This window comes from Eptatretus burgeri, chromosome 13, assembly GCF_056783735.1.
Source record: "Eptatretus burgeri isolate ZD-2024b chromosome 13, Ebu_testis_v1, whole genome shotgun sequence".
Classification (NCBI taxonomy): domain Eukaryota; kingdom Metazoa; phylum Chordata; class Myxini; order Myxiniformes; family Myxinidae; genus Eptatretus; species Eptatretus burgeri.
The window spans coordinates 58,596,986-58,616,848 of NC_140973.1; the positions used below are offsets into that span (position 1 = coordinate 58,596,986).

General features: G+C 47.0%; 1 protein-coding gene across 2 annotated transcripts in view; it reads left to right on the forward strand.

Moving 5' to 3' along the window:
- The first annotated feature begins 12,796 nt into the window (after positions 1–12,796).
- The window catches only part of ARHGEF17 (Rho guanine nucleotide exchange factor 17), a 153,781-nt gene continuing 146,714 nt past the window's right edge, over positions 12,797–19,863 (forward strand). Inside the window, exon 1 of one of the 2 annotated variants that reach the window (XM_085852613.1) lies at positions 12,797–16,546. In XM_085852613.1, the coding sequence (XP_085708739.1) occupies positions 13,337–16,546 (3,210 nt within the window). In that variant the 5' untranslated portion in view covers positions 12,797–13,336. The remainder of the gene's footprint in view (positions 16,547–19,863) is intronic. The other variant, XM_085852612.1, reaches the window with a different exon arrangement.

Genomic DNA, 19,863 nt, shown 5'->3' on the forward strand with positions numbered 1-19,863 from the left:
GGAATCCGGCAGGAGGGGTATCCCTGCTGGATGGTACCGTCCAAGGAGGGACGAGGAACACGTGCAGCTGCATGACGTCACGGGCAGGGGCGCGAGCTGCGAGTTGCCGCGCAGGTGCTGCGCATGGGGAAAAAAAAAAAAAGCAAGCCTCACTTTCGGGTGCACAGGATTCCTGGGCAAGGGGTGGAAGACCCCCTTACCCTGGGCACAGGATGGAAACTAGTTAGGGGGAAGGGTTAGCATTGTGAGACCGACTTCATGGGGCAGGGGTAAGTCCTCATGGAGTCCGTGGAATGGATTAGTTTGAGGGATTGTAGCCAGATTTAGGTTGGGAAATAAAATGATTTTTATGATTTAGAGACAGTGACAGACTTGTGAATGTGTAGAGTTGACGTAGCTTAGCTACGTAGTGTTAAAAGGAACGTGCTGTAGTTTAAGGGACGACGTGGGAGCACGAGTTAGTTTGGGGATGCAGATAGAAGGATGGCAGAGTTCAGCGGTGTGTGTGTTGAAGAGTTGTGGGTTGTGAGGTGAGTACGTGTACATGTTGAGTGAGTGAGGCCAGCGGGTCTGTGTGTATGGAGCGAATGGGGAATGCATGGTGCGATGAGTGATTGGGGGGAGGAGTGACTCCCACCCAAGGGACCCCGGGGTCAGTGTAGAGTGAGTTAGCTGGGTTAGTCAAATTGAAAAATGGAGGTCGTTTTGTTGTTGGTGGGAAAGTAGGCTCGAGACCCATTTGGAGGGGTGCAGGAGCCCTGTTGACGGGCTTGGGAGCGTGGCTGCGAAAGGTGAGTATCGCTGAGTGGGTACCCCGGGCACCAGGCTAGTCGGCCGTGGTAGGCCAAGGGCCCATGGGGGGCCGGGATAGCGTAGTGGGCACGGGTGCGCCTGCTTGGTGCGGGGGCCCGGGGCGCCATTAGCCGCGTGGGCAGTGTTGTGGGCATGGGTGACCCTCGGAAAGGGGCCCGGGAAGCCAGCCTGCCACGTGTGCGTTTCAGGGGAGGTGCCATGGGGGGCACTCCCCGGTGTTAGGGAGCTGGTAGGCTCGGAGGCAGTGTAGTGCCCGGGGGTGCCATAGCGGGAGAATCGGCAGAGGGTCGTGCCTGCCAAAGGGAGCCACGTGTCCCAGCCATGAGACCGTGTGAGGGCACGGAGAGAAAATTGGGGGGCGAGGCCCGAAATTGTGAGGACACCAACACAGGCGACGGGAATCTGGGTTGTTAGAACCAATAGTTTAAGCGAGAGGCGCTTGTTGAAAGCCCCGGGGTAGTTTAACAGTTAAATGGTTAGGGTAGATTAGGAGATGTACCCCTCCGCACCATCCATCCCCTCGCTGTCGTTGTGGGCCGCTGGACCCACTTGGTGTTAAGATCGCCGAACTCTGGGGAGGCCATTCTGAGGCTTCGTTGGGCCTCGACACAGGACGTTAGCTCTCCCTTATTCCCCTCCGGGAAGGGAACGTAGGGGTTGGGAGTAGGCTAGGTGACAGGATAGGTTAGCCGAACAAGGACAGTACAGGGGGTTAGGGGACGATTTATAGTGGGGAAGTAAAAATAAAAAAATAAGTTGGGGCTAAATTGGGGTTTGACAAATTAAGGGAGTGGGTATGTACAGTGACAGGCAAAGGCGATAGGTGGGAGGGAGACAGGTAGGTAGGTCCGAGCCCGCCTTCCAAGTGGCCAGCACCACCGCACTCCCTCCACCAACCTCCACGGAATGGCAAAGGCTGGCCAACTTCATCTGCAGCTGCTGTGCTGCAAGGCCTGTGCCGGCTGGATCGTCTGCAGCTGCTGTGCTGCAAGGCCTGTGCCGGCCAGTTCATCTGCTGGCTGTTTTTCTTCAAGGCCCGTGCCGGCCAGTTCATCTGCCGGCTGTGTTTGCCTGCAGCGGCCTTCTTCTGCGGGCTGTGTTTGCCTGCTGCCTTTGCCATGCCATGCCCACTGCCCACGTTCACCAGCCCCGTTCAATTTTGCTTTGCCCCCCCCCCCCTGTTCATTTCCATGTGCGCCAGGGTCAAGGCAACAGTTTGCAAGCTGCGAGAACTGCCCTGTTGGCAGCTACAACACGGGCCTGCAGTGGCGGCCCGTGCACCGTGTTTGCGTCCATCCAGTCATCCATCCATTCATTGTGTTTATTGCGTGTGCCACTTGAGCTGGCACGGAGACTGCGTTTGTGCAGCCCATGCACCGTTGTGGTTCACTGCGTTCAGTTCAAAAGGGAAGGCCTTGGACTGCGTGTGAGCAGCCAGCCACGTTCCCTGTCACCTGCATTGTTTTGAGCCAGAGACTGCATGCGAGCAGCCTGGCTCCCTGCTAACTGCTTTTCTTTTGCAGAGTTCAGTGATCCTGGGCCATGGTTTAGTGTAAAATTTGTAAGTTAAGGTTAAGATGTACTGTACATATGAGTGCGCCCCCGGCATGTTTGTCTTAGCGCCGGCAATTTTATTTAAGTCGTCCGTGTGAGTGAGTTTGTTTAGATAGTTACGCAGCCCTCAGGTTATTTATTTTGGGGACACGAATACCATGAATGTCGCACTCAGGGATCCGTAGGTAAAATGTACAAGGGGAAAACTACACATGATGGCACACGAGAATTTGACGACTCGGGACGAGTCTGTAAAAAGGGGAGGGGGTAGTGTTGTGGTTACCAAATTCGCAAACCACCATTCAGGTCCCTTAGGTGAGATATCTCGGTAAGTATATGTGTAGTTAGGCCCAAACCCGTTGTCTAGAGGGAATAAATGTCATTCATGCGTGCTGCGACTCTTCAGGATAGCCGTTTTTCTTTTACTATCTTTATTTTGGACCAACCGCCATTATCACCGCCGCCAACCGCGTCTCAACGGTCATCACAACATCAACCACCCACTGCGGCGCCGCTTCACCACAGCAGCCACGACCTTTTACCGTCACACCTCGCAACCGTCGCATCGCCACCGTTCTTGCGCCGCTTGTGGGTACCGGTATTGGACTCGTGCAGGGCGCGCGCCGAACAGCGTGTACAAAACCACGGACTTTCCGCTCCAAAAACGGATCAAAAACGACTCACGCCCACTTTTGTTCCATCCAATCGGTGAGCAAGGGGCGATTTGGCCCCGCCTCCAGGGCGTTGGAGGGCGGTCGCGATATGCAAATTCATGGATCAAAAAGCATTCACGCCCACTTTTTCTCGGGCCAATGGGGATCGAGGTGAAAGGTCGAAGGCAGGGGGTCAAAGGCGAAGCCACGGGGCTTATATAAGCGGCTGCGTTCGTCAGAAAAGTGTCGTCGTGTGCGTTGGAGTTGAGTGCAGTTGGGAAGTTCGCAGGAGGAAGAGTTCGGAGTTGGAGTCGGAGCGAAGAGGACGGAGCTGTGGAGAGGCGGCGGCGGCGAAGGCAGACGAGGGGGTGCTCGCGTCGGTGCCGGGAGCTGTACACCAGGGAGGCCGACGGCGCGACCTGGTCGAGGTGGAGACGCTCGTCGCGGGACCCGAGACAGGGTTAAATCCTCCTTTCCCCGAGCATCAGCAACCCCCTCCTGTTTCCCCCCACGCTGAGATAGTGCGACCAAGGGGGCCCCCTTCCCACCCCCTACCAGACACTGTCCGCGAGGCCCGCGGAGTTGAGGCACCACCGCCGCTCCGCGTCTCATCACCAGACGGGTAGGCCCGACACGGTCTCGGCCCCAGGCCCGCCTACCCCCTCATCCTGGAAGGTGGTTCTCTTTTCTTTTGCTTTGGGAATGTGTGTTGTCGGCGCTGTCTGTGAACTAAAATTGTATAAGAGTTGCCGTGTGCTCGCGTCGTCGGTAGTATATCTGCATTGTCGCATTTGCTTTATGTCTTCTTTTCTATGTGCTTTTGGTGGAATTGTATATGTGTGCTTTCCGTTCATCGCGAATAAATGTGCTTTATGTTGAACTGTTTCCCGCTTCGCTTCGTCATTTCTTTCATTGAATCCTCATCTTGCTTCACGTAAAGGGTTGGTAGTGGGCTGAATACGCCCGATAATTAATCGAACCGTCGAGGCCGACGATAACACCGCTCGGTTATCCCGATAGTACGGAACGGGTCGCTTAAGTGGCCCGTGTCCGAAGTCGACCTGCGGCGAGGTGCGATCGCCTGGTCTACCCTCCGCGTGGGTACTTAGGTAGGTCGAATTTGGCGAGCAACCCTATCCCACGCGGGGGCTGATTGGCTCGATCGCGGTGAGACCGAAAGGTCCACCCGTGACTGGTTCCCGGCGTTAGTCCGAGAGGGTCACGACTGGATTGTCCGTCCGGTGGGCGACGTGCCGCGATTCGAGTTACGTGGCCGTCAGCACGCCGGCGGGCGCGAATCCGTAACAATATATAGAAAAAAAAAAAAAAAGAAGAGAGAAAGGTGAGGGGTGGAGGGTTAGTAATAGTAGACCAGCCAAGAAGCAAAAAGGCTTCAAAAAAAACTTTTACCTGCATGGAATGTTAATAGCTGGCACCCATGCTAAATCACAGTCATAGGTCAAACAGAAATACTAGGGTGGATGCCACTAAAAATTTTGACCTTAAAGGTCATTTCAAGGTCATTTTCCATGCTGTGGCATCCATGCTGAACTTCTCAAGGCTGGTGGAAATGCTGCACTCGTGTCGTTGCATGCAGTTTTGTGCTCTGCCTGGAACACAGGCATCATCCCAACTGATTGAAAGAGGGGCCTTGTTGTTCCTCTCTGGAAAGGGAAGGGTGATCGCCAAGACTGCAACAACTACCGAGGGGTGACGCTGCTCTCAGTGCCGGGCAAGGTCTTTGCTCGGATAATTCTTGATAGGGTTCGCCACCATCTGCTTGAGCACCAGCGTCCAGAGCAGTCAGGCTTTACACCAAAGAGGTCAACGATTGACCGTATCCTTGCTCTTCGTGTCCTCACCGAACGCAGACGAGAGTTTCGGCAGGGGCTGCTTGCAGCCTATGTTGATCTCTGTAAAGCGTTCGATTCAGTGAATCGGGATGTCCTCTGGAGGATTCTTGGTCTTCGTGGGGTGCCACAAAAACTGATCGATCTGATGTCTGAACTCTACTCTGGTACTGAGAGTGCTGTGAAGTGTGGTGGTACCATCTCTGACTTATTTCCAGTTGTTATGGAGTTCGTCAGGGGTGTGTACTGGCCCCCACACTTTTCAGCACTTGTATGGACTTGGTTTTAGGGAGGATGTCGGAGAGATCAAGCTGCAGTGCATCGTTTGGGAATGTCAAGATCTCGGACCTTGATTTTGCAGATGATGCAGTCATCTTTGTGGAGACTTTAGATATCCTTTTGGGGGCCCTCGAGGTGCTGAATGAGGAGTCGGAGCCACTGGGATTACGGGTTTCTTGGGTCAAAACTAAGATCCAGGCTTTCGGTGACATCTTGGATGCTGCTTTGCTGTCTGTGTCTGTTTGTGGTGAGGATGTTGAGGTCGTGGAGAGATTCACTTACCTTGGCAGTGATATTCATGTCTCTGCGAGCTGTGAGTCAGAGGTCAACAGACGTCTGGGTCGGGCCTGGGGAGTCATGGATTCACTGGATCATGGGGTGTGGCGCTGCCGGCACCTGTGCGGGAGGACGAAAGTCCGAGTCTTCAGGTCCTTGGTACTTCCAGTCTTGCTCTATGGATGCGAGACTTGGACTCTGACCAAGGATCTGAGACGGAGACTTAATTCCTTTGGTACCAGGTCTCTTCGGAGAATCCTTGGCTACCGCTGGTCGGATTTTGTGTCCAACGAGCGGTTGCTGAGAGAGACTCGGATGAGATTTGTTACCTGCATAGTCCGTGAGCGTCAGTTGCGGCTGTATGGACATGTGGCTCATTTTCCTGACGCTGATCCTGCTCACCAGATTCTCTCAGCGAGGGAGTCTCATGAGTGGAGGAGGCCAGTGGGCCGACCACGTGCCTCGTGGTTGCAGCAGGTTGACCATCATCTCAAGGAGATGGGGATGGGCCTGGCATCTGCCTTGGGATGGCCAGACGGAGGCCCCTGGAGTACCGGTGGAAAGTGGACGCAGTGACGCGCTGTTCTGGCACATGCTCCCATACCTGACCTGAAGGTCATTTTTGTGCCCCAAAAAAGGTCAAATTTCAAAGTCATCCAAATATAGTCATGTAATATATCAAAAGAAAGGTATGGAAGAGACAACCGTTTGGTACTATTTTTAGGTCAGAATATTTATCTCAGAAGTAGGTCATGTCGGTCAAAGCCCACCCACGTATAATAATATGTAGTCCACCCGAGTATAATACCAAAAAGTAGTCAGGAAAAAATACGACTACTTTTATATAATATTTATTTAAATTGCCAAGAATTAATATATACAGATGCGTCTTTTGGAGTATTATCTATCTATAATTCCAGGTGTGTGTGTGTGTGTGTGTGTGTGTGTGTGTGTGTGTGTGTGTGTGTGTGTGTGTGTGTGTGTGTGTGTGTGTGTGTGTGTGTGTGTGTGTGTGTGTGAGAGTGAGTGAGTGAGTGAGTGACAGACAGACAGAGAGAGACACACAGAGAGAGACACACAGAGAGACACAGAGAGACAGAGACAGACACCGCTGTTTCTCGACAACCACTGGTCCGATCTAATTGAAACTTTCCAGGTATATTGCTGGGGACCTGAGGATGTGCCTTTGCAAGGTTTGATATAAATTGGACAAGTTCTTCCAAAGTTATGGCCATTTATTTCCCAACCAATGACATGACATGTTGCTGCGGCCATTTATTTACCAACCAATGGCATGACACGTGGCTGCGTAGGCCGGTGCTCGGCCGGCCGATGATGACGTCACGGCCCGTGTTGGTTACATGGCAGCGAATGTCATGGCAAGCAAAGACAGGGAGGTAAACTTGATTTTAATTTGGATTTTAATTAACTCTGTGTGTTGAAGTGTGGTTGTCGCGAGAACGCGAGAGCGAAGGAACCGCCTGTGTGGTTGTCGTTTCTGGCTCGCAGTTTGAAAGTTTTAATTTTATTTTTGTTTTTTCTTCTCTTCTCTTCTCTTTGTGTTTTTCCTTGCGATGACATTGCGAAAAGGCAAAATACGTTGGCGCTAATTGAATAATTGGCCATTAAAACTAAATTGCGAATAATCGTAACTGCGATATGCGAACTTCTGGACTTCCAGATAGTGACGACTTACTGTATTGTTTCTTTCTCGATTTCTGTACTTTCTCGATTTTCTTAAACACAATGCCCCAATCCAGTCGTCGTTTACGACAGCGAAGGAACGGGCTGTGTGGTTGTTTGAAAGTTTTTTTTTTTTTGGTTTGCACCTACGGTCACGCACGCCCGGCCACACACGTACGGGCACACGAGAGCGAAGGAACGGCCTGTGTGGTTGTTTCTGGCAAGCGGTTTTAAAGTATATATATTTTTTGCACGTACGGGCACGTACGTACAGGCACGTGAGAGCGAAGAAACGGCCTGTGTGGTTGTTGTTTCTGGCACGCGGTTTGAAAGTTTTTTTTTTTTTTTTTTTTTTTTTTGGTTTGCATGTACGGCCACGCACCTACGGTCATGCACTCGTTAAAAACAAATGGCATTCGATTATCAAATTAGAACAAATGAATATATATTTTTAACAAAAATTTGATGTGTATGCAATATGTGTTTGACAGAAATAGTGTTCAATCTGATGGATTACAACAGTCAATAGAATTGCAGCCACAGGCATTTGTACATTTCATATTGTTTTTGAAGCAGGTGCATCTCGCAGTCTTGCACTTCGTTTTGTAAGAGCAGGTTACAAGTTCGAGGCAGGACAATGGTACAGGAGGTAGCCTGGTCCATTGAGGTTTCAGACAACCTGACTCCTTCTTCCAAGTATCTGGGGGCAATGTCACAACAATAGTTTCCATTTCTGCCTGAAGCCAATTCTTGGCCTGGTAGTTGGCACGTTGCACATGAAGCTCCAAAGCATCATGTGTTGGAGGGAGCAGTTCCAGGCCTGTCTTGGCTTTGCTGAACATGTTCAATCTTGCACTATCAATTGTTTGCAGCCCTGGACTTCCATCGAGTTTGCAAACAAACTGTTCAACTGGTCCAAGCTCACCATCAAGGCCAATCCCTTCTACCAGTAGTGGGTTTTTCAAAAAAAAATTCCAGCAGGTCTTTTTTCCATATCTACTGAATGAAGAGGTTGTGTCACAACCTGTGAGTGCGTGGAAACTCCAGAGGTTATTCTTCACTGCATCAGGAACCTTTTTTGCTACTTGATGAATGGGAATGCACTTTTGCTTCTTTGCCGTCCCAGAGATCATCCAGACTTCACTTGCTTTAGGGGCAGTGAAGTGCAAAAGGAGAAGCATGACATCAGTATCTCTGCACTTCAAAAGAATTCGTTGATAGCCCAAATCCACTGTTTCAGAGGCATGAAGAATCAACCTTGTGTCTGTTGCTGGATTTGGGCTATCAACGAATTCTTGTGAAGTTTAGAGATACTGATGTCATGCTTCTCTTTTTGCACTTCACCGCCCCTAAAGCAAGTGTGGTCCCCGCCCCTCCCGTAAATTCCCTCTGGAGACCCCTGCAGACAACTTTTTTTTCATGCCATTATGGGTGATGAAGGTGGTGGTGAAATTTCATTGCAATCCTATGTGTGGTTTCTGAGAAGAAGTTGCAGGTATTTGTGCATGGACGGATAGACGGACGGACAGACAACATGCCATCCCATAAGCTCCCCAGAACTACTTTACAGGTGAGCTAAAAACCATCCCTTGGAATATTATAATAAACGAACTGCAGTTGGAAGCTGTCGATGCGATGCGGTGATCCAGGGCATTTTTCGGGCAATGTGTTGATCTGATCCTAAAGAGAGCCCTTGGGACAAAACTTTAAGAACAGAAAACTTCACAGCTTGGTCCATGAATTGTAATCCCTGAACGAAATAAAGCTGGATGCTTTGAGCAGCCCTGGGAGGACTCTATTCCACATTCTGGAACCCTCATATGTAGATACCAATTCACGACACACACACACACACACACACACACACACATACACACATACACACATACACACACACACACACACACACACACACACACACACACACACACACACACACACACACACACACACACTTTGCTTGGTCGATATCGGAAATCTTTTGGGAATCTGCAGGTTGGAGTCAGTGTGTTTACCGACTACAGTATGTACTGTGTACAACCTCGGTAATTTAGAAACAAGTTAAGACGGCAAACGGCTCAGATATGGGGCGTTATCAAATATATTGTTACGGATTTCAGAATCCGATCCGACGAATGCATACAAACATCTAGGTCCTCAGACAGTTATTTCTCGAAATGCATGTCCAGGATATACCCATCCCCATGTCTGGTGGGATTCTAACTTTGATGCGTTGAGAAGGGTAAAGAATAGATTCCCTCTCTTATGGAAAGCTCCTTTTTCTCTTACAACAGACACATTCATGTACGTGAGATAGTCATAAGCAGAACAGAGGCTCACCCACCCTTTTCCATCGACGTTGACACCCACCTTTTTCCATACAAACATTTGACACCCCGTTCAGCAGCTCTATGGATGCTAACTAGCTCTTTTTCGTATTGAGGTGATAATTGTTGTTGACGTTTTATGAGCGCTTCACGTTTTCGCTCGGTAATTCTGACAAATGGCTGCTTTCTGCCGTTCGTCCAACCCCACAAATATGGCATCGTAGGCCAGGAATGATCGTGGGACGGGCGAGTTGTCACGTGCAACAATGCGCAAATGGGCGGGGTGGATTTGGCTGGAGTCTGCTTGAGGCTCCACCCAGACAGGCCGCCGATAAAGAGGACGAGAGGACCGTTTGTTTCCAGTCAGATGGTTGCTTCGTCGTTTCCAGTCAGACGGTTGATGAGCTGGCGACAGTTGGTGATGGCCTTGCAGCCTTACAGTTTCTCACAGCACCTCAGCTTCTCACAGCTCCTAATAGCTGTCCGTCGGTTGTGGCTCCTGGGGGGTCCTGACGGTGGGTGACGCTCGGTCCGTTAATGCTGGTTCTGCTTGAGACCTGCTCTTGGCGTACCTGATTCTTGGGGGTGACGTCGATTGGTGTCCGAGCCTGTTTGCGAGTGGGTGCACAGCAAGGCTGGGCGCTGGCAATGGACAAGGCACGCTCACACATTTCAGAACGTTTTATTTGATGTAGGACTTCTATTTGGTGAGCGAGACTGGATTTCTCTCCCCCCTGAATGATCTGCTGGGTACCCTTGTCTCGTGTTTAATTGTTAACTAAGTCAATCTCAGATAAGCATCTGCTCTTTGTCTCTTTTTCTATCAAGAACAAAAACCAAGCTGTTCGAAATCAAGCTTTGTGGTACTATAACCATTAATTTTAACCCTTTGTGGTGCTATAACCATTCATTATAACCCTTTGTGGTACTATAACCATTCATTTTAACCCTTTGTGGTACTATAACCATTCATTTTAACCCTTTGTGGTACTATAACCATTCATTTTAACCCTTTGTAGTACTATAACCATTCATTATAACCCTTTGTGGTACTATAACCATTCATTTTAACCCTTTGTGGTACTATAACCATTCATTTTAACCCTTTGTGGTACTATAACCATTCATTTTAACCCTTTGTAGTACTATAACCATTCATTTTAACCCTTTGTGGTACTATAACCATTCATTTTAACCCTTTGTAGTACTATAACCATTCATTTTAACCCTTTGTGGTACTATAACCATTCATTTTAACCCTTTGTGGTACTATAACCATTCATTTTAACCCTTTGTGGTACTATAACCATTCATTTTAACCCTTTGTGGTACTATAACCATTCATTTTAACCCTTTGTGGTGCTATAACCATTCATTATAACCCTTTGTGGTACTATAACCATTCATTTTAACCCTTTGTGGTACTATAACCATTCATTTTAACCCTTTGTGGTGCTATAACCATTCATTATAACCCTTTGTGGTACTATAACCATTCATTTTAACCCTTTGTGGTACTAGAACCATTCATTATAACCCTCTGTGGTACTATAACCATTCATTTTAACCCTTTGTGGTACTCTAACCATTCATGTTAACCGTTTGTGGTACTAGAACCATTCATTTTAACCCTTTGTGGTACTATAACCATTCATTTTAACCCTTTGTGGTGCTATAACCATTCATTTTAACCCTTTGTGGTACTAGAACCATTCATTATAACCCTCTGTGGTACTATAACCATTCATTTTAACCATTTGTGGTACTATCACCATTCATTATAACCCTTTGTGGTACTATAACCATTCATTTTAACCCTTTGTGGTACTCTAACCATTCATTTTAACCCTTTGTGGTTCTATAACCATTCATTGTAACCCTTTGTGGTACTATAACCATTCATTTCGCCCTTTGTGGTACTATAACCATTCATTTTAACCCTTTGTGGTACTATAACCATTCATTTTAACCCTTTGTGGTACTATAACCATTCATTATAACCCTTTGTGGTACTATCACCATTCATTTTAACCCTTTGTGGTATAATAACCATTCATTTTATCCCTTTGTGGTACTACAACCATTCATTATAACCCTTTGTGGTACTATAACCATTCATTATAACCCTTTGTGGTACTATCACCATTCATTTTAACCCTTTGTGGTATAATAACCATTCATTTTATCCCTTTGTGGTACTATAACCATTCGTTTTACCCCTTTGTGGTACTATAACCATTCATTTTAACCCTTTGAATACCTCTGCTTCTGGTGTACCACACTGCAGAAGCAAAGTGTCGGTGCTGCCGAAGCATTTTCTTGATGGTTTATATTGGTGGGATTGCCATTGTGTTGTGTTTTTATTGTGTGGTGGACATGATGGCTGTGCGGTAATAGAAAACATGCGGTTGTGAAACATGGCTTACACAGTAGTTGGGGCAGAAATTTGTAATTTGTTTCTGGTGCCGACGATATCTCGCCTCCTCTTCGCGAAGGAGACCATGGGATCCTAAAGATCCACCAACTAATGTCGGTAGACAGGACACCCAATTGTGACGTCCATCCGAGGGACGACACACAATGACGAATCGATGTGCCTCTGAAATACCGGGACGCGAGTTTATACCTGGGGTGGGATTCCGACCCAGGCGAGACAATTTGGAGGTTAGTGTGTGTAACGTCAGGTCATCCCGCCAGTTTTATTACCGTTCATATGATATTGTAACCATTCATTTTCAATCAAATCTTCTCCAACCATTTACGAAGTTGGTAATTGGAGATAGACACATGTACCATTCTGCGAGATCGGAACAATAAAGTTGTATCACAAAGATATATGTTTTTTTCGTGAACAGTCGTTTTTGTTCACTGTCTTTGTAAAAACGTTAAATGCAGCAAAACAATAGCAATAGTTTATGTGGTTCTGAAAGTATAAAACCACCAAAGTATTGTCGTTTAGCAGTCGGTTCAGTGTGAATCAGCATCACGATATCAATAAAGGAAGAAGACCGTGATGGGGGATCGAAGTGCGGTTTGGAGCGAAACAGAGAACTAAACATAAAGGAACGCGGGGGGAGTAGGGTGTTTAAAAGGGAGAGAGAGGGGGAGTGAGGGTGGACCGAGACAATGGGACATCGTGAGGATGAGCGCGTCACGTGCTGAGGACACTGTGGAGGGCGTCAAGGAGCTCAGAAGGCGAGTCGGATTGCACAAACTGAAAGTGAATGAGAAATTGCAACGGAAAAAGCAGCAGTAACTGTACGAACGCATTGTCGTTGCGCAAAGAGACGGGAAAAAAGAACTACAGATGGCTGGCCAAGAGGAGCTCCACCCAGCACGTGACGTCCGTGGGATAAGCGGCGGGCGTGGCGTACGAGCTCGAACTGCGAACTTCGTTGAGCGATTTTATTGTCCGTTTGTTGCGTGCCCCTTGATGCTCGGTCTCGTCGTGGCTGCCTATCTGCCTGTTGCAATTTTTCTTTCGCTCTCACCATCGATGGCAATTGCAGCGACCGTCCGCTGTATGAGTTGTTGTTGTCGGTGAGTTCACGAAGCTGCAGGAGGGTCATCCAGCTACTTTAATCTGCCTGCTTGTGTGCTGCTGTCTATCCTCTCTTTATCCCCCACTCTCAAATGCCATGTTCCTGCAGCCGTGCGAAGACGCAACGTAACGGAAACAGAATAATCGCTCACGGTTGATCGAAACAGACGCAAAAAAACAACTTCCACTCAGACAGAAAGGAGAAGCGTTGGCAACGATAGAGGAAAGTTTGGGAAACATCTCTGAGAAGTGCCTTGTACAGGAGATGTTGAGGAGACAAGAAGGATTGTACTGTCCAGCTTCTGGAAACATCTGAAATGAAAAGAATAAAGAAGATGAGACTTCTACAAAAACCTTAAGATGGACAACGAGAAAGACAACTGCGGGGTTCAAGGCAAGCTGTATTGCACGGTCTACAGCAAGTACATCAAATCGAGGGTACTGCCGAAGACCGAGGATGTGCAAGACTCTGCGAAATTTGAGGACCAGAACATGACTGCTGGGAAACAAGCAGAGCATGAGAGACGATGGACGGTCATCGCAAAGAAGATGCACCCAGTTTCTCCATCGATCCTGCGACTCTCAAAACCGTTCCTGGGACAAAAAGACGATGAGAGAGCAGATGAAAGGCTCGTTCGTGGTGCTACAGCAGAGGTTGGAGAGGATGATGACGAAAGTCAAACTGTTACAAGGAAAGTGACCTCGAAAGCCAGAAACGATGGCTCAAATTCTGGATACGAGCAATGTTGCCTGGCTGATGCCGGCTGGCCCAGTGTGGCAGAAATCAAGGCTCGGTTTCTCGGGGAGATCGAAAGTAAGCAGAGAAGGAAACATTGCTCTGCCAGCCTCAATTCCAGAAGGTTCCTTTCAGTGCCCGAGCTAGGAAATACAGCAACCAAACTGGGCCGCAGTATGTCTTTGAGTCCCACACCTGGTCCAAGGATTGGGTGGAACCGGTTGGAGAGGAGATGGCCCATGGGGGCTCGGGAGTCAAGCACCGAAAAACATTCTAAAGCAACAGTTGAGACATCTGGTGAGTCAACAGGGGTAATAGCACAGGTACCATTAAGTTCTTCGAGTCTTTCTAGCTCTCGTGAAGATATGCTATCGTATCACGCTGCCAGGTCAGTGATTGACCTGAGTACGGCAGTTAAGGGAGATCCATTTCTTTCTGAAAACAGGAATGTTGAAGCAGATTTTTATCCTATCTTAAACCGAAATGGACAGAAGCAGGGGCTTTCCAGGAAGCAAAAGTCCCCACCCCTGGCAAGTTGTGTTATTGATTCTGACACTGATGGTGATTCACAAATTCCCACAGAGATGAGCTCTGATTCAGCAGAAGATAAGTATGGTGTTGGGAAAAATGATGTTGCTGCCTCCAGATTATTGAAAAAGGATCCATCACCTGAAGCCGATCAAAGAGTGGTTTCAAATGAAATGCCACTTGAAAATTATTCTTCACACGGCATTTCAAAAAGTGCTTCATCAGTTTCGCCAGTCGTGTCAAAGGTCACCAAAGTAAGTCTGCAGTCCTTTCTCCCAGTCGCAGAGAGTCACTGTTCAAGCACTGAAACATTAACAGATGATGACAATGGGAGGACTTATTGGACATTTGGCAGTGTTGGACGAATGCTTAGTTTGGAGAGTGAGGAGGTTTTGCGGAATCTTGGAGCACGATCACGACCAAATTTGCCTTTTTCTATTATGACGGAGAAGCAGATGAGGTTTGCCAAGTCGAGAGAACGAGCTATGACTGCTTTTCCGCACAGTCGATTCTTTCGCAAGTCAATGTCCAATCCAGATATCACATCTGAATCTGCAGCCCTTCTTAATATTCTCCGCCCGGGTGCTTCTTGGTTGAAGGCCATGAAAGCCAGGGAATCTGCTGGTGAGTCTGAAGAGTGTGAGGAGCGGTTATCCTTGAAAGGTTTAACAGACACGCTACGTCAGCATGTGTTGCCATCCTCCAAAGATGCTGCTAACAGCAATGATCTGATGCCAGGTGTTAATTCCAATTATACATTGGCAAAAACAGTTGAAGAGAAGCTGGATGTATCTACAGGCATTTTAAGAACCAAAAGTATTTGTGGGGACAGACTAAATGATACTGATTGTTCCCTTGGAATAATGACTGATGCCGGAGCTGGTAATGCACAATCAAAGTCCATAATATCCGAGGAGCAATCATTGATGAAAGAATGTGAAACCTCAAATACAATACCAAATATTGAAGATAATGAAGGAAAGAGGTCATCTTGGCCAAGACTTCATTTGGAAGACCTTGAGGAAGAGTCAAGCACAACAGATGAGGGGATTGTCACAGAACTAGAAATGGCCACTGAGGGTGTGTTTCTCTCAGGCAGTGCTGTTGCACATGACCTGTACAAGACTGATTCATGGCTTTGGAAGAAAGGTCCACTGGTCAATGCTACCCAACCACATGATTCCAGCATGGACAGTGACATGCTTCATAAAGGTCTTGGAGAGATTCCTTTAACGTACAGTGGATCACGCCGTCGACGGAAGTTTTGCACACTAGGGAGTGGAGCAATGGAACTGAGCAGCAGCAGTGGTAGTGGTGAAACTGGTGCTGAGGGCCTTCGGTCACTCAGTGATCCCACGCCATACCGCATATATCCACCAACTGAGGAACCTACATTTTCAATGGACAGTAATCTCTTGTGGTCTTTGGAGCAATCGCACAGTGGTCTTGGGGAGGGAGAGTTGACGTCTGTGCCCGATGACTGTATTGTTAGTGATTTGTCGGTGTGCAGTGATGAGGGACTCCGAGATTATAGTACAGTCATCCAAAGCATAGTCAGCCAGCCCTGCCGTGACTCTTCTGAAGAAAAGGGACCAGGAAAGACATTCAAGAAGTCGTTTAGTGACCCAAGTCGACGAGGTGGTAGTGGCAATGAGTTTGTACGGGTTGGAGCACGACCTCTCGGAGACACCATCAGTGAGACAGAAGTGGCTATTCCAACATCAAGAAGTGAACCCTTCCTCACTGAGCAAAGGTCTCAGGAATGTGGTGAGTCAGGGAGCTTTGTTACAGCAGTTCAACAAGAGTGGACACTGCCTCAATCACCTATGTTGGAGAAAAGTATAGAAATGGACACAGTCAAAGGTAGAAATGACTATTTTGACGTAACTATGGGCCTAACCTTTGACCCAAACCTGCTATCGCCCTGCATGACACGGCGTAACTCAAAGAAGCGAGGAGGGAGAGTTGTGCTGGAACGTGGCCAAGGAAGTGACAACAGTGATATTTCAGAATCTTCCAAAGACAACTCGGTACATTTATCTAAAATAGATCGATCTTCCAGCATTGGCATTGCATTACCCGCAGTCGACCCACCGGTGTCACCAGACAATTTGACTTCACCCCAGCAGCTTTCAGAATTGGCCTCTTGCATCCCAGCCAAAGTACATGGGACCAGAGAAGAGAAAGCTTGTCTTGCAGAAGCTCTGCAGTCGGGCACACACTTGAGCAGTCCATCACTTTGTGACGCAAAGTCCGACGGCTCGAGAGCAGCGACAGAAAAAGAAAAATATGACAAGGACAAAGTGGTGAGTGATGTTCTTTTGGAGTTTGGGCTCGGTTGCTATGCATCTTTGCAGCATTAAAACTGGAGTGTGATGGATGTTTTTATGTTAAGGGGAGGCACTGGTTCAGGAACATTGTTGTTTACAAAATGTTGGGAGAAGTACACAAAGTGAGCATTTGGGATCTGTGGCTTCAGGTGTTATCTTCAAACATTGCCGTGGGTTTTTGAATGATGAGACAGACCAGAGTCGAATGGAGTTTTGAGAGACAATCTGTGGATGTAATTGTTTTGTATAAACCTCAACTTTTGATGTCGTTTTTCAATTTTATTTATTTATTTTTCGAACATAAGCACTTTGTGTTTCATGAATACTTGTGTCTCATTTCCTTTGTGTGTCCAGTGCATAATGCTCATTAGGGAATTTGTACATACATGGCATGCACCTAGGATTTGATGACTTGATGACAATCAAATGCGTATCGAACTCGAGGGCCGAGGTGTGATAGTTGGGTTTTCACCACCAGATGTATGAATGGAATGAATGTAGATTCTGGTTCATTGAATGTATTTACAGGAATGGAACGTGGCTCAAAGGTGTGTTTTTATTTGGTGGTGGACATGTTCGCTGCGCCGTAATAGATAACATGCGGTTGCGAAGCAGAGCTGGTAGCATGGAATTATAAATGGAGCATGATGCACAGTCCATGTCGGGCATCCTGTTTGTAACCATGTGCGTGTGCACAAGTCAGATCATCTGGCTATCCAGATGACCCAACTTAATTATCCCTTTGAGTAAGTAACGAGAATATATGGTAATAACCAATCCAGAGCAAGGTTTTCCTTTTTTTTTTTTTTCTTTCAACATCTTCCTCATGAGCAATACTAATGCAATGGTGATGTAGCAGTAATGGTGCTTCAATGGTAGCCCAGAGGTTGTGGGTTTAAATACAGGTGAATCTTCCATCGTACGTCCAAGACAGCTAAACTTTGTTTCGTGTTCCCCTCTGAACACTTGGCTCATGAAGCTCAGATCTCAGGATTAAATCCTGGAACATTATATTGATTTGTGTATTGTCTTTTAATGTCGATGCGATTCATGTGAAGGTACAATGATGTCTCATGATGTCCTTGTCCCACATGCCATTGGTGGTGAATAGGTTGAGAGCGCCTGTTGAATGAGCTAATCATTGGGATGTAGAAAGCACGTGAATCGCTCAATCCTGATGATTTGTACACCTTTATGCACTGATGCAGGAGTTATTAGGAATATGACAAAATGTTGAAGTTGATGTAAATGAATATTCTACCAAGGAGTGCTTTCTCAGCCCTTTCCCATGGCTCCGACTTGTGACAAATGATTATTATATTAAGAGGCAGTTGCTGTTAAGTTTGTAGTTAAGAGTTCATGGTATTCCAAGCACTAGAGCAGTGTGCGTCGCTTCCTGAATTTGATTCGTTGAGAATCTAAAACACCTTCATGGACGCTTTCTCACATACTTGTACATCCATCGCTCATCCGTACGCGTGCAAGAACAAGGTTCTTGTGATTTGGACAATGAGCGAGAAAAAAGCTGATTATTAAATAATAGGACATGTAAATGTGTGGAATTTAAACGTTTTCTGAATTTACAAGTTGATGCAGAAAGTTTGCAAAGTGCATTTTTCAAATGTGAGCCCATTAGTAACAGGCAGTTTCCTGGTTCTCCAACCAAACCGACACACCACAGATCTTTATCGAACACTTCTAATGGAGCTTTCCGGCCGGCCATCGGGGGGCACCGTGCTCTAGCTTGATTATTTCTCATGGCCTCCATCCTGTTTATCTCAACTCGTCCACTTCTCGGGAACGCCAATTCTTAAGAGGTTAACCCGAATCATTCGGGACGCGTTCTTGGGATGCCTTATTAACCGGACATTATTCCCTGTCTGTGTCTCTTCAGTTTTGGAATCCTTGGTTGTAGGAAAGTAACAACGGGGATGTCACTACATTAGTGGTACCAAGATGAAGTAAGAACCGGCATGTCCTTCGTTCGCTTGTCTCCCCGTCGTCTGACTTGCATTTCTTTACCTCTGATTTTTTTTATTGCTCGAACGGCCCTTTAAAAATGACTGCGCAACCAACCGGAATTTTTATTGTCTGTACAAATGTTTGTTCCTTGTTCAACTTTGTCGAAAACTTGTTCGCTCCTCCTCGACGCACGTGCGACGCTTGTTCCTTTTGAATTTGATCTATGTTGTTGCCCCATTTCTCTCTTTTTCTTTATTCTTCTATTTTTAAAAAAAGCGGCTACCTTTTTCATCATTTATTATTCATTTAATTTTTATCTCTGCTCGTCAGCAAAGTCAGTTGTACGTGTTGCGTGTTTCACAATGTGCATGGGGTGCTAGAAATTGTCGGCTGTTCTGATGAAATAAGGAACTTTCAAAAATTTCCTCTCGACCAGTCGACAGTCCTGAGAATCATGTTCATCAAACAGAGTGATGACGTTTCGTTTCATTTTGTCGTCGTGTTATCAAACAGAAATGTGTGGAATGCACAGGTCTACCGTCAGAATACCATGTGATGTATTTTGACAGCTCTTGGTGTTATGGTGGTTACATTGGCTTTGTTTGCATTTCGCTTTGGATCACCTGTGATCTGCTGATGAGGTCATCAAGTCCAAACGATTGGTCAAGACTGTTTTTGGTGTTTTTTTCATTTAATATCTAGGCTCGTGGAAGAATGAGGTTAGAGAGGATACAAGGTAGACAACAAACTGACAATGAGTCCAGAATTTCACTGAACAAGCAAGGGAAAGAATGAACAGGAAAATAGGAGACAGAGGATGGGAGGAAATGTAGTAACCTCCAGATAAAAGGGTGGGGTTGGGTGGGGTTAATAAGGGTAGAAAAGATTGTGGAGGATGACTTGAGATGGAGGTGCACCGTCAGCTGAAGCCCTGGAAGGAAGAATGCGATTGAACACCCTGCAGGATAGAGAAAAGGTTCCATAAACATGAGAAAAGAAGAACAAGGGAGTGGAGTGCGGTATAAAGCCTGGATTTTGGGAGATTATTGTGTGCATCCAGGAGGAGCTAAGGAGATGGACCATTGTACACTGCCTTTTCCGTCATAGTTATGGTCTCTTTTCTCTTTTGTTCCCTTCTTCTTTCCCTACTTCTTCCTTGCCTTTTGTTCTTCTTCGTTCTTTCTTCGCTTCCCCCCCCCCCCCTCGTCATTTTTCTCATATAAGTTAAATGTGCAAAGCCAGTTTGCCCATAATATCTGGAGGCTCTGCTACAGAGTGTCAGTGCTGCCAAAGCAGTTTCTTGGCAAGGATTATACCAGCTGGTTTGCCAT